Source organism: Nilaparvata lugens, chromosome X, assembly GCF_014356525.2.
Source record: "Nilaparvata lugens isolate BPH chromosome X, ASM1435652v1, whole genome shotgun sequence".
Taxonomy (NCBI): Eukaryota; Metazoa; Arthropoda; class Insecta; order Hemiptera; family Delphacidae; genus Nilaparvata; species Nilaparvata lugens.
In genome coordinates this window covers 41,795,298-41,807,510 of record NC_052518.1, presented here as the reverse complement: position 1 = coordinate 41,807,510, position 12,213 = coordinate 41,795,298, and the positions used below count along the sequence as shown (strand labels likewise).

The following is a 12,213-nucleotide window of genomic DNA, read 5'->3' as shown; positions in this document are numbered from 1 at the left end:
TTTGGCTGATAAAGCATGGTCTGTTTTTAAAAATCCAAACACAGGTTTAACTGAAAAAGCAGCCGCATACTTAGTTACAAATTTGATCAAAGCTAAAGCTGCCTTTGGCGGGGGTAGAGTACAACGGAGGCGGCGGCGGCGGAATAATAGAAGAGAAGGTTGGAAAAATAATTCATCACTACAAGAACAAAGAAGTGCACATTTACGACAAAAAGCAATTAAACATTTAAGTAAGCACATAGCTGGTCAATGTTTTTATTTAAGACCATATGCACCCTTGTATAAAGGCGGTAGAATCATTGAAACACCTTCACAAAGAAGGACAACAAAGAAGAAGAGGAGAGCGCCAAAGAAAGTGAGAAAATGAAGATTAATATACAAGGACCACTGTCAAATTATGATCTACAAGATTGGGCTGATATTTTAGATATTAAATTGCGTGGTATTTATATGATTGATACATTGCCAAAAAGAATTAATTTAAATGAAAAATCGATCATAAATTTAGACTCGATCATGAACAGTGGTACACACTGGGTGGCATACAAAAAACATGCACAAAAAGTATATTATTTTGATCCAATTGGTAATTTACAGCCGCCCATACAATTGATAAACTATTTCAAACAACAACCAAATGTTGAAATTTATTTCAATTATGATCAATTACAAACACTAAATAGTAATGTATGCGGTCATTTTTGTCTTTTATTTCTTGCAGATGCGTTATAGCAGACAGTTCACTTGTAGATGTGTATGAAAGAAGGTGGTGGTAAAACTTTAGCAATGGTTGTAATAACATTATCATCTAAAGACAAAGACAGCAGCAGCAGTTGTTTAATTGAAGTACTTCCCACTGTACTAGAGCTAGACGCACGCTATCAATATGAAATTGGTTTGATTAATTTATGGACATACAATAGTGTACCGAATATAATTAAAAATGTCAACTCATCTTTTAAGTATGGTGATAGCTTGATTGATTTGGATACAGGCTCCTACGAAATTGATCGTATAATAAATGAAATAAAGAGAAAATTGAACGTTGATAGTTCAAATCTAATTATACAAGGAAATAATACGACAATGCTATGTGAATTGAAAGCGGATAAAGATGTTGATTTAACAATGAACACATCACTAGCCGATATACTCGGTTTTGATAGAGAAATTCTTGCAGCAAATAAATGGCATTATTCTAAACGTTTAGTATCCATTACAAATATAACATCGTTCCAGGTTACTTGTAATATTGCATGCGGCAGTTATCGAAATGGGCAAGAGGTTCATACAATTTTCGAATTCCTACCAAAGGTTGCACCTGGTTTTCTAATAAATGAATCACCATCGCCAATTATTTACTTTCCATTAAACACGCACAGAATTCAATCTATTGTAATTCAAGTAGTTGATCAGAATGGTAAACTAGTTGATTTCCGCGGCGATAGTATAACAATAAGAGTACACATTAGAAAGAAGGAATAGAGAGAGAGAGAGAGAGGCGGTGATGGATCGTGTTAGAATGATGTGAGCATTAGTCACGCAAACAACACAAGCGAGAGAGCAAGAAGCGCTACAGAATGGGTTTTGTTGTGTATAACAACCTAGGCGCAAGGAGGGTGCGGAGTGGTGGTGGCGGTAGGTCTGCTTTTAGCATGCAGCAACCGGTTAGTACTTATCAGTCCGTGAAACTGATAACACATAATCGAGCAAGGTTTTTAGAAAAGCTTGGTTTTAAAGTGAATTGGAAATATGTCGTCAAAACACGCGGCAGCAATTAGTGACATACTAAATGTTGAACAAGACATACACTATTATTCAGATATAACAAAATTTGATTATCATACGCATGCGCCATATGGTAATTTGAAATTTAATAACAATGATGAAATACGTTTGTCGAAATCGTCTCATGACCTTATTTCATTAGTTGCAAAATCTTTTCTTATTGTTGAGGGGAAAATTACATGTACAAAAGCGCCGGCAAAAGACAAACCTGATGATCCGCCGGCGGAGGCTGCATATACGCTCAGTTCAAATGCAGTAGCACATATGTTTGATGAGATACGATTTGAGTTGGCAGGTACAGTCGTTGCAAAGAGTCGACTAGTAGGTATTACTTCTACTATTAAATCATATTTAGTGAAACAACTAAACGATAAAAATTTATATGATTTAGCAGGTTTCACTGATAGTGCATCAACACTAACTAATAATACTTTTGCTTATTGCTTACCGTTAAAATTACTTCTGCCATTTTTCGAAGATTTTCAACATGTAATTTTGAATATGAGACAAGAGCTTGTGCTTTTGAGATCCGCAACAGATATTAATTGTATTCAGTCGCCGCAAGCAACATCAATGTCATTGGAAATAACAAAATTGCTTTGGAAAGTGCCCTATATTCATGTAGATGATCATTTAAGATTGAAATTTCTGAAAATTGTTGATCAGGATAGGCCATTGAAAATTGCATTCAGAAAATGGGATATCCACGAATATCCTCAGCTGCCGAACAGTGTTAGCACGATTTGGACTATAAAGACGGCTTAAAAAGCTGATACACCGCGATTTGTAATATTAGCATTTCAGACAAACAGGAAAAATGTAATGGGAAAGTCAATGTCGAAATTTGATATGTGCAAATTGCACGATGTTAAACTTTTCCTGAATAGTGTATATCTGCAGTATGATCGTATAAATGGAAACAAACAACTTTTGTACAAAATGTTTATTGAATTTGCGCCCAGCTATTATAATTTAGGACTTCATACTGATTATGGTACAGTTATAGATTATAAAACTTTTACTGATTGCTGTCCAATAATTGTACTAGATTGTTCACATCAAGCTGATCATTTAACATTGTCAACAGACACTCGATTGGAAATGGAGTTTACAGAAAATGTGCCAAATTTAACGACTGCATATTGTATTTTGATAAGTGACACATTAGTAGAATACAAACCGTTGAGCGCATTAGTTCGTGAAGTACAGTAACTTGACGCAAGAGCGAGCTATGCATGACGCTAGTAGGGGGCTATATAAAAGTGCATGTATGAACAATACATTGTTCAGTTGTAATGTGTTCTAATAGCTTGAATAATAACATAGATATTCCTCAGTCATCGTCATCGTCGTCGTTATCATCATCATTGTCATCATTGACAAAAGCAAAATTTGATGCATTTGTACATAGAATGTGTGCATGCACCGACGGACAACAGAAAATGGACGATGATGAGCAAGTATCAACAAAATTTCGAGACTTTGGCATACAATGCGACTTGGATAAAGAAGAAGAAGAATTGGAGAAGGATGCAGCAAGAATTAAGGAGGAGGAGGAGAAGAGTAAAGAAGAATGGGACAGGAAAAATGATGACATTGATTTTGCTGTAGTCGAGTTTCATTTTTTCAAAAGTGATGATAATTTTATCATTATTAAAGAGGTAGCCATAATCGATTACAAACTACGACATATTGTGCTACACTTTAAATCACCATTTCCGAAAACATTACTGAGTAGAAAAATGTACCGTGATGTCAGCTGGCTTGAACATAACTATCATAAAATTAGATGGGACCAAGGCGACTTAATTTACACTGACGCGCTGCTTGCTTCATATTTGCAAAATTATACCACAATCTATACAAAGGGAAGAGAAAAAACACAGTTTTTGAAAAGGTTACACGACAATGTGCTTACTATGCCGGAGGATATTCAAAAACCAGACTATACAATGTTTGAAAATTCTTGGTGTTTTAGTGTATGCAAAATTCATAACAAATCGTCCAATGGCCGGTGTGCGTTGTTCAGTGCCTATCATTATTTGACAATCTTGATGTGTAACAAGCAAACAAAGGAGAATAGTGCTGCTTCAATGCCTACAAAAAATATGAGTTCATTGAATCGTAATGCTGCTGATATCGATTATACATGCGAAAATAATAGAATGGAAAGTATGAAACATTGTAAGCTGTTAACTAAACAACGAAAACGCAACTATGCCCGACAAGGTTTTTATTTTGATGGGGAAAGCATACTATGTGTTTATTGTGGATTTGATTTGATTTCGCATAAAGCGAGAGTATGCAGTCTGACCTGTAGCGGTGGAAGGGAGAAGCGAAAAGCAATAAATTTCACTGTTCTAGTACCACTCATTTAGTGTACCTTCGCTAGCAGCAGCAGCAGATTGAAGAGCTATAATGAATCCGCAAACTTGGTCTTATGCGCCAGAATGTTTAGAAATTAAATTACAAAACTACATTGAATGGTATGATTTGTGTCAAAAAGCAATAGAGACAAAAAACAATAGTATTGCTAGACAATTGAAAGCAATATTTCTAAATACAGTTAATATTAACGATATCAGTGATTACTTTGCTTATTACAGACCCTTTAGTTTGAATGTAAACAAGCTAATAAGAATTGAAGAAGAAATTTTAAGATCGCTAGAGGTGAACAGAGGAGGAGAAGAAGATGCGGCGACTAGCTGTAAAGAAGAGGTGGGTAGGAATGCGCCTACATGTAAAGAAGAAGAAGAAGAAGAAGCGACTAGCTGCTGTAAAGAAGAGGTGAGAAGAAAGGAATGCGGCTACATGTAAAGAAGAAGAAGAAGAAGGTGAATGGCGGGAAGTCAACAGAAGGAAAGGTGTGAGGAGGAGGCGGAGGGGAGAACGAGTCAACAGAAGGAATGTGGAAGGAGTCGACAGGAAACGGTTGTGGGGGGCTGACGGCTTAACAGGTTTGCTCAGTCTTTAACCGACAACCAACGCAAGCATATAGCTGCTTTGTTATTCTTGCACACGATCGCGGTAAGCTTTTTATTATTATTATTATTATTATTATGGAACACCATAGGAGCAACACTGGAAATGATAGACTTTTTAGTATGAAGTCATTCAATTATATTTCGAAAACTGAATATCCAACGGTCTCACTCAAAGATCTTGACCATGATTCGTGGTACCGTGTTGTACACGCTAGATTAGTGAGAACACAACAGGGTCAGCGAATCATAATGAGGTTATACGATCATGACAGCAATGGTGACTATTATTGCGAAGTTTACTTACCTGAGAAATTTCTGAGTGTATTGAATCTTCAAACACTTGAGGATTTCAACAAACAAAAACTCTATCTGAAGTGTGTACAACGAGAAGGTAAATCGCCTCTTGTTCTTCTAGAAGAAGAAAGGAATATATAAAAAAATAAAAAAAAAACCCATTCCCATCATTGATTGTGCAATAGGCCTAATGTTGATTAATACTTTGTATTGAATAACTGAGTGACATTCAATTAGAGTTTTCTCAATATGGGGATAGCACATTAAAAAAAGCGCCACCATTCCTTTTACAGCATAGTGTGGGAAAAATAACAATTCTCATGAAATGTAATTTTTTTCATTCTTCCTGTGGTGGTGGAAAAAAGGAACATATTGTTGTGCAATAGGCCTAATGTTGATTAACACTTTGTAATGAATAACTATAGTAGTATGTAGATTAGCCCGATCTATTCTACAACCTATTATAGCAACATTCAATTAGAGTTTTCTCAATATGGGGAAAGCACATTAAAAAAAGCGCCACCATTCCTTTTACAGCATAGTGTGGGGAAAATGACATCTCATACGTGAACAAATATGAAATGTAATTTTTTTCATTCTTCCTGTGGTGGAGGAAAAAAGGAACATATTGTTGTGCAATAGGCCTAATGTTGATTAACACTTTGTAATGAATAACTATAGTAGTATGTAGAATAGATAAGCCTATCTATTCTACATCCTATTATAGCAACATTCAATTAGAGTTTTCTCAATATGGGGAAAGCACATTAAAAAAAGCGCCACCATTCCTTTTACAGCATAGTGTGGGGAAAATGACATCTCATACGTGAACAAATATGAAATGTAATTTTTTTCATTCTTCCTGTGGTGGAGGAAAACAAGGAACATAGTTTAATTTGTACCAAACGCTAGTAGTGTAGTTTGAGAGTTTAGCGCTAGTAGTGTAGTTTGAGAGTTTAAAGATTTTAAAGATTTTAAATGTGGGGATATTTTTAATATGCAAATTAAGCAGGTGTTAACTGGGGCAGCAGATGTCAGTTAACACCTGCTACAACAAAGATGGCCGCCGCCGCCGCTGGGGAACCGTTGGGGAGATGGACACCTGCTACAATGGCCTCTTCCTATTGGTTGGGGTGGTGGGGGCACGACGCCATTTTGAACACGCCCATTGCTTCCTATTGGCTGGGGGCGGGGACAAAATGGTCGACTGGGGCTGGGGGGTGGAGCAAAATGGCTGACTAGGGCAGGGGGGGTGGAGGGGGAATGGCTGACTAGGGCAGGGGGGGTGGGGGGGGGGCGTGGCCACGCCCCTTGATTCCTATTGGCTGGGGGCGGGGACAAAATGGCCGACTGGGGCTGGGGGGGTGGAGGGGGGAGGCCACACCCCTCGATTTCTATTGGATAGGCAGCTCTCTCAAAACACCACTACTTACGTTGACGCACAATTTACATACCTGTTAAATTTCATTGAAATCTATTGCCGCGTTTCGCCGTATATGCGGAACATAAAAATATTTAAACATAAAGAGAAATGCAAAACCGTCGACTTGAATCTTATACCTTGTCTAGTCTTGACTTAATTTCATAGTTGTACAGTCAGTGCCAGTGAGATTTTCTGCGCACACTTCATTGTTACCATAATATTTAGATGATGGTATTCCTAGATGAAATGGATCGGCGTGAATACGCCGAATGGATCAACTCGTATCATTTGAGGATAATGATAATGATGATGGAACACTATTCTGTTGAAAGGAATAGTCTCCATTATGTTCTTAGGGATTTGCTTGTGATCATGTTTCTATAAAGTAGACATTTTATCAATTTGAAGATCAGTCTTCAAAAATTTAGGTCAACTTATACATTTCAACTCACGTTGCTAGACGTTTCAACTTAGCAAAACGACATAGGGAATTAGTATTATTATTCTCTAGAGCCCTGGAAATATCCCTGTTATTGTTCTTGGTACCTTATACAAAAGGGTACCTAATACAAAAAGAAATCAGTCCTTGCCGGACAAAGCTAGAGAAAGAAGAAGAAGAAGAAGAAGAAGAAGAAGAAGACGACAGGAGGAGAAGAAGAACAAGCGAGAAGAAGAAGATAATAGAAGAAGGAGACAAAAGAAGAAGAAGAGGAAGAAGATGAGAAATAATAAGAAGAAAAAATATAGATAGGAGAAGATTATAACCGTTGAGTACACTATTTTATCTATAACAACTCTTTTCTTGAATTGAAAATTTATAAATTACTAGTAGAGGGAAAACAAGAGTTCAGACACACTTTTTTGCTCGAAATCCCCTCCCCCCTCTCCCCCTCGTCCATCCCGCCACCCCTTCCCCCCGCCTGGTGGGTGGGGGGTGTTCTAAGAATAGATTCCCCCTCTCACTCTCTCTCTCTCTCTCTCTCTCTCTCTCTCTCTCTCTCTCTCTCTCTCTTATCTTATCTTATCTAATCTTATCTTATCTTATCTAATCTTTCCCTCCCCCTGTGAGGACGAGGGGGATGAAGAAGGAGAGAGTGATCTCTCTCTCTCTCAGTGAGGGAAAAAATAATTTCCCTGTGAGGGAAAAAATAATTTCCCTGTGAGGGAAAAGTTCTCTACTGACAGATTAAAGTGAATCCATATTTCTACATCTAATACTATACTGACAGATTGAAGTGAATGCTAGATGAGGGAAAAAAATCCCTTTGAGAGGGAAAAATTCCCTTGGTGACAGATTGAAGTGAATCCTTTTTGCTATACTGTACTAGTGAATCCTTTTTGCTATACTGTCAAATTAAAGTGAATCCATATTTCTACATCTAATGCTTAATAATAATAATGGTTTGCTTTCCACCTGACTAGGTGGAATTGAGAATTCAATTGAAAATCCATTGAAACTAGTACAATCAAAATTCTCATTCATTTTTGATCTTATTAGCTTGAGCGATTAGAGCCAAGTGTGTGTGCTTAACCCTTTAGCGCCGGAGTTTTTTTTTACTCTCATTTCTCATGATACTCTCAGAATTTGATGTAGGTATAAAAAGAATACTGTTTCTAGAATTTCAACATATTACACTCATTGGTTTTCAAGATATGGCATGTGATCATATGGACACACTAGGCGCTACCGGGGTCAAAAGCTAAATACATGCACACAGCCTACAGCTGAACTAGAGAGCTCCGTTCAAGAACCGTTCAGCACTGAACTATCCAGTAATAGATAATACATTCTCTTGAGAATACAAATAAAAAATCTGATGGTAATAATAATTATTTATTATGTCATTCAATGTTACAAATATATGATGAAGACCAAATATATATGATATAGAGACAAAAAAAATATAAATATTATAGAAACAAAATAAGCTTTCAATTAGAGTTCAAAATTGTTTTTATATTATTCACTGTATAGTAGTAATCTATAGTAATTTTACTAATAGAAGTGAAATTATTTTGAATTATCAGTCATTCATATACGAATTATTATATATATTCAAATGACAGTTATGCTCTTTTTTATTTGGAGTGGGAAGGAACAAAACATTTTAGACAGAGGCCTACATCACATTTGATACATTCACTTCTCACTGTACCTTTGCATTCACCAGCACATCTGCGCCGGTTGCAATCTCTAGCCAAGTGACCCGAATCATCTAGTCTTATATCATTGCTGACTCTACAATTATTGTCACCGAATTTGGAAATAGATGGTCGTCCAATTCCAGCTCATGGATTACCAAATTTCGTTAAATAGCAATTCACAATCTCTCTCCGAAAATCCAACTGAGAAATGGAACAGCCAGATTTCCTTGCTAATACCCAACTATTATGCATTACAACATCCATCATCCAAGTTAGAAGTGGCCAATACCACTTTTTTGATCTCACACCAATTCGATAATATGAGAGATTCTCATCCATTCGATTGGTTCCGCCCATGAACTTGTTGTACTGCTTTATAGCATTTGGCTGTTGTACATGAACTCTCCCTTTAGCTGCTTTACAATACCTCTGAGTATGGATGAGCGGCTCTACTCCATAGCAGGTGGACCCAACAGTAACAACTGAATTATCAACCCAACGTACAATCATCCCAACTGACTGAGTTGATCTCTTCTCATAGAAACCTCTTTCCTTCTTTTTCAATGACTTAGAATGAGTCAGCCCACATTCCTTCGGTACTCTATTCTCTCGCAGTGTTCCAGTTACATCATACCCTCTCTCTTTCAAGTGCACCATCAGTTTCACGCTTGTGAAGAGGTTATCACAATAAAATTTAAAATGTAAATTTTTTTTGTCATCTGGGATTTCATCAATCATTTTTAATAATGGTGCTGCACATTTACCGAATTCTTTTTCATAAACCTCATTACCAAATGGATTTTTTCCCTGATAAATTTCAAAATTGATCAAATATCCAGACACTGTATTCAGACACCAGACTTTGTAACCAAATCTGATAGGCTTCCCCCTGATAAATTGCTTGCAGGAGTGTTTACCAAAGTAAGCTACCATAGACTCATCAAATGAAAGGTTCTCCTCAGGCTGAAAATGAGCAATACACTTCTTCTGCAGTAAGTTCATCAGTGGCCTCAGCTTCCACATTTTATCATTTCTGTTAATATTGTTGTTGTCTTGACAATGAAGAAAACGACAAATTTCTAAAAACCTGTCTCGTCTCATAGAATCCACAACCATCTCATTTCTCATATCTTTCTTTTCATCCCAATAAGAACGTTTACTCGGAAGCTGATGTAGCCAGATAGGAATAAAATAGCAAGAAATACTTTCAATTCTTTTGACGTAATTTTTGGATCTTTACAATTCTTGAAAAGAGCATACTTCAATGATTCATCTATGAATAGCTTTATTATTTCGTCATCAAAAAACATTTCAAATAATTCAACTGGAGACTTATCCCAATAAGGTACATAATTTGGCTCTGGAAAAAAAACATCCTTCTGTGGCAAATCTTCATCTCTCCAATCTTCTTTCTTCAACTTTTTACTATTTTTTACTACAGTAGAACTGCTCAAATCTTCAAAAGTATTATCAAGAACTGATGTATCATTTCTGCTATTTGTAACAACTTCAACTTGACTAGTTAACTGTCGTCCTGTGAGATTATCAACATATCCTCCCCCATCCTCATCCCCCGAGTCCTCATCAGTATCAATGTTGGGTGCGGGTGGCTCAATGAAAATACCCTGGACATCATCTGCATCATCACACTCCAAAATATCAATGGCTTCTTGCAGGGTCAAGTCCCTAGAAAAAAAACCCATATGTTATATCTGGAAATTGGAGAAAATGGAACATTGACCCCGCAAGCACCTAGCGTGTCCATATGATCACAGCAGTAAACAAAGCCATCTAGCAATAAGCAGGAATAATATTTTCTGTCGTTATGTTGTAAGATACTAAGAATAACATTATTAGAAAACAAATACAGCATTATTCAGTTGAATGAGAAAATAGAATCAATATAATTATTACTTACGTCAACCGTATACAGTTCAGATTTGATGAGTCATAGCGATTACGATTTCGATCGGTCATTGTAGAAGCACAATCACTCATAAGAAGTCAAACACGTACTAAAAGCATTGCATCATACATTATCAAGGCCATTACATGCATACCAACCATGAAATGAAATTGACATCAAGAGCCGAGTTAATTTTTTGAATTTTGCAAAGCTAAAACACTGCATGTCCTTGATTGCTATGAACTATAATTGATAAGGTAGGAGGTGCACTTAGCTGTAACAGATGTCTGTGAGGGGGGCGTATCTCGCTTCTAAAAAAATTAATTGATAAGGCACGAGCTCTACTTAGCTGTAACAGTTGTCTGTGAGGGGGGCGTATCTCGCTTCTAAAAAAAAAATTAATTGCAGCTCGCATGCTAACAGCAAAAATTAATTGCAGGCCGCGTGCTAACAGCAAAATGAGGTGGGCATAACTTTTTCGATACGTGCTTGCTCAATCAAGTCTAGACTGAAACTAAACCAAAATGCACAAGGAAATATCTGAATGAAAAATTTGTTTTCAAAGTTTATTTACACATTTCACTACAACAATACATAACTTCATCTTCAATTCTAATTAGCTTATCTATAGACAAATTATGAGGACAATAATAACACAAATAGTCTCTTATATCGTTCAAATTAACCGTGCTTAGAAAAATGTCTTTCAATTGTTTCACCAAACTATAATTTTCACGAGATGATTTCTTAATAGCAATTTCACATTCATCATACCAATCAATACAGTTTTTTAACCTCACTTCCAACTCAATGTCGGCAGCTAACCACTTTGTCGGATCCATGTTGTTGAGCGAATGAAGAAAACTATGTGTAGCCAGGTACTATTATAGAGTAATTAAGCGGCCTTTCTTCATTAATTGTCGACAGACAACATGTACGTGCTTTATGCAGTCTCAATGCATGCATGCAATAAACACACTGAATCTCTTTTCCGTTGTAGAAGAATCCATAACGAGAAAAGTTTCTTTTCTGTGAATTCGTGTACATCGGCGCCATTTTCATACTTTGCATTCGATTGTTTTCGCACAAGAAATTATATGTTTGATACATATTTTTAAACAACAAACAATTATAATGTTGGGCAGAGAATGAAGCACAGCGAGAATGTGGTCTATTTTTATGAATGTTACACGCAGCATAACACCATGAACTAGTGAAAAAGCTGAAATCGGGTCTTGGAAAATCCTCAGGTATACATTGAACCGACATTGAGAAGTATGTAATCTTCTTAAAAACTTTGCTTTCTCAGTTCCTTTTGTGGAAATTTTCTCATAACCTGCAAGGTAATCATGTATTAATGAGTCACTGTATTCTAAATCTCCATCTTCCCATTTTATTTTATGATAGTGACGTTCTAACCATGTTACATCGTTATACAATTTTGCACTAAATTCTGTCTTTGCGAATGGTGATTTGAAATGGAATATAATATAATTATTACACTCATCAATTATGGCAAGTTCTTTCACAATTATTTGATTACAATCTTGTTTAAACCAGTGAAGATCAACAGTAGCAATTTTCGTAGGCGCCTGCTTGTCCACTTCTTTCTCTTCGGCGGGCTCGTTGAATCCTTCGTCTTTCCCCTCCTCTTCTTGTTTCTCCTCCTCCAC

The 12,213-nt window shown here is 36.5% G+C and overlaps 1 protein-coding gene across 1 annotated transcript; it reads right to left on the bottom strand.

Annotated features, from left to right (window-relative positions):
• Positions 1-740: 740 nt before the first annotated feature.
• On the bottom strand, positions 741-10,698 carry LOC111047968 (piggyBac transposable element-derived protein 3-like). Its single transcript, XM_039441933.1, has 3 exons — positions 10,553-10,698; positions 10,074-10,320; positions 741-878 (listed from the first exon to the last, which is right to left on the bottom strand). The coding sequence occupies exons 1-3, from the start codon at positions 10,630-10,632 to the stop codon at positions 741-743; spliced, it is 465 nt and encodes a 154-aa protein (XP_039297867.1). The 5' UTR covers positions 10,633-10,698.
• Between the last annotated feature and the right edge of the window lie 1,515 nt (positions 10,699-12,213).

Coding starts and splice junctions, on each gene's coding strand:
- LOC111047968 (XM_039441933.1), bottom strand. CDS start 10,632: ATGAGTGATTGTGCTTCTACAATGACCGATCGAAATCGTAATCGCTAT. Junction 10,321..10,552: donor CTGAACTGTATACGGTTGAC/GTAAGTAATAAT, acceptor TTTTTTTTCTAG/GGACTTGACCCTGCAAGAAG. Junction 879..10,073: donor AAGATTTGAGCAGTTCTACT/GTAGTAAAAAAT, acceptor TCATATTGATAG/CGTGCGTCTAGCTCTAGTAC.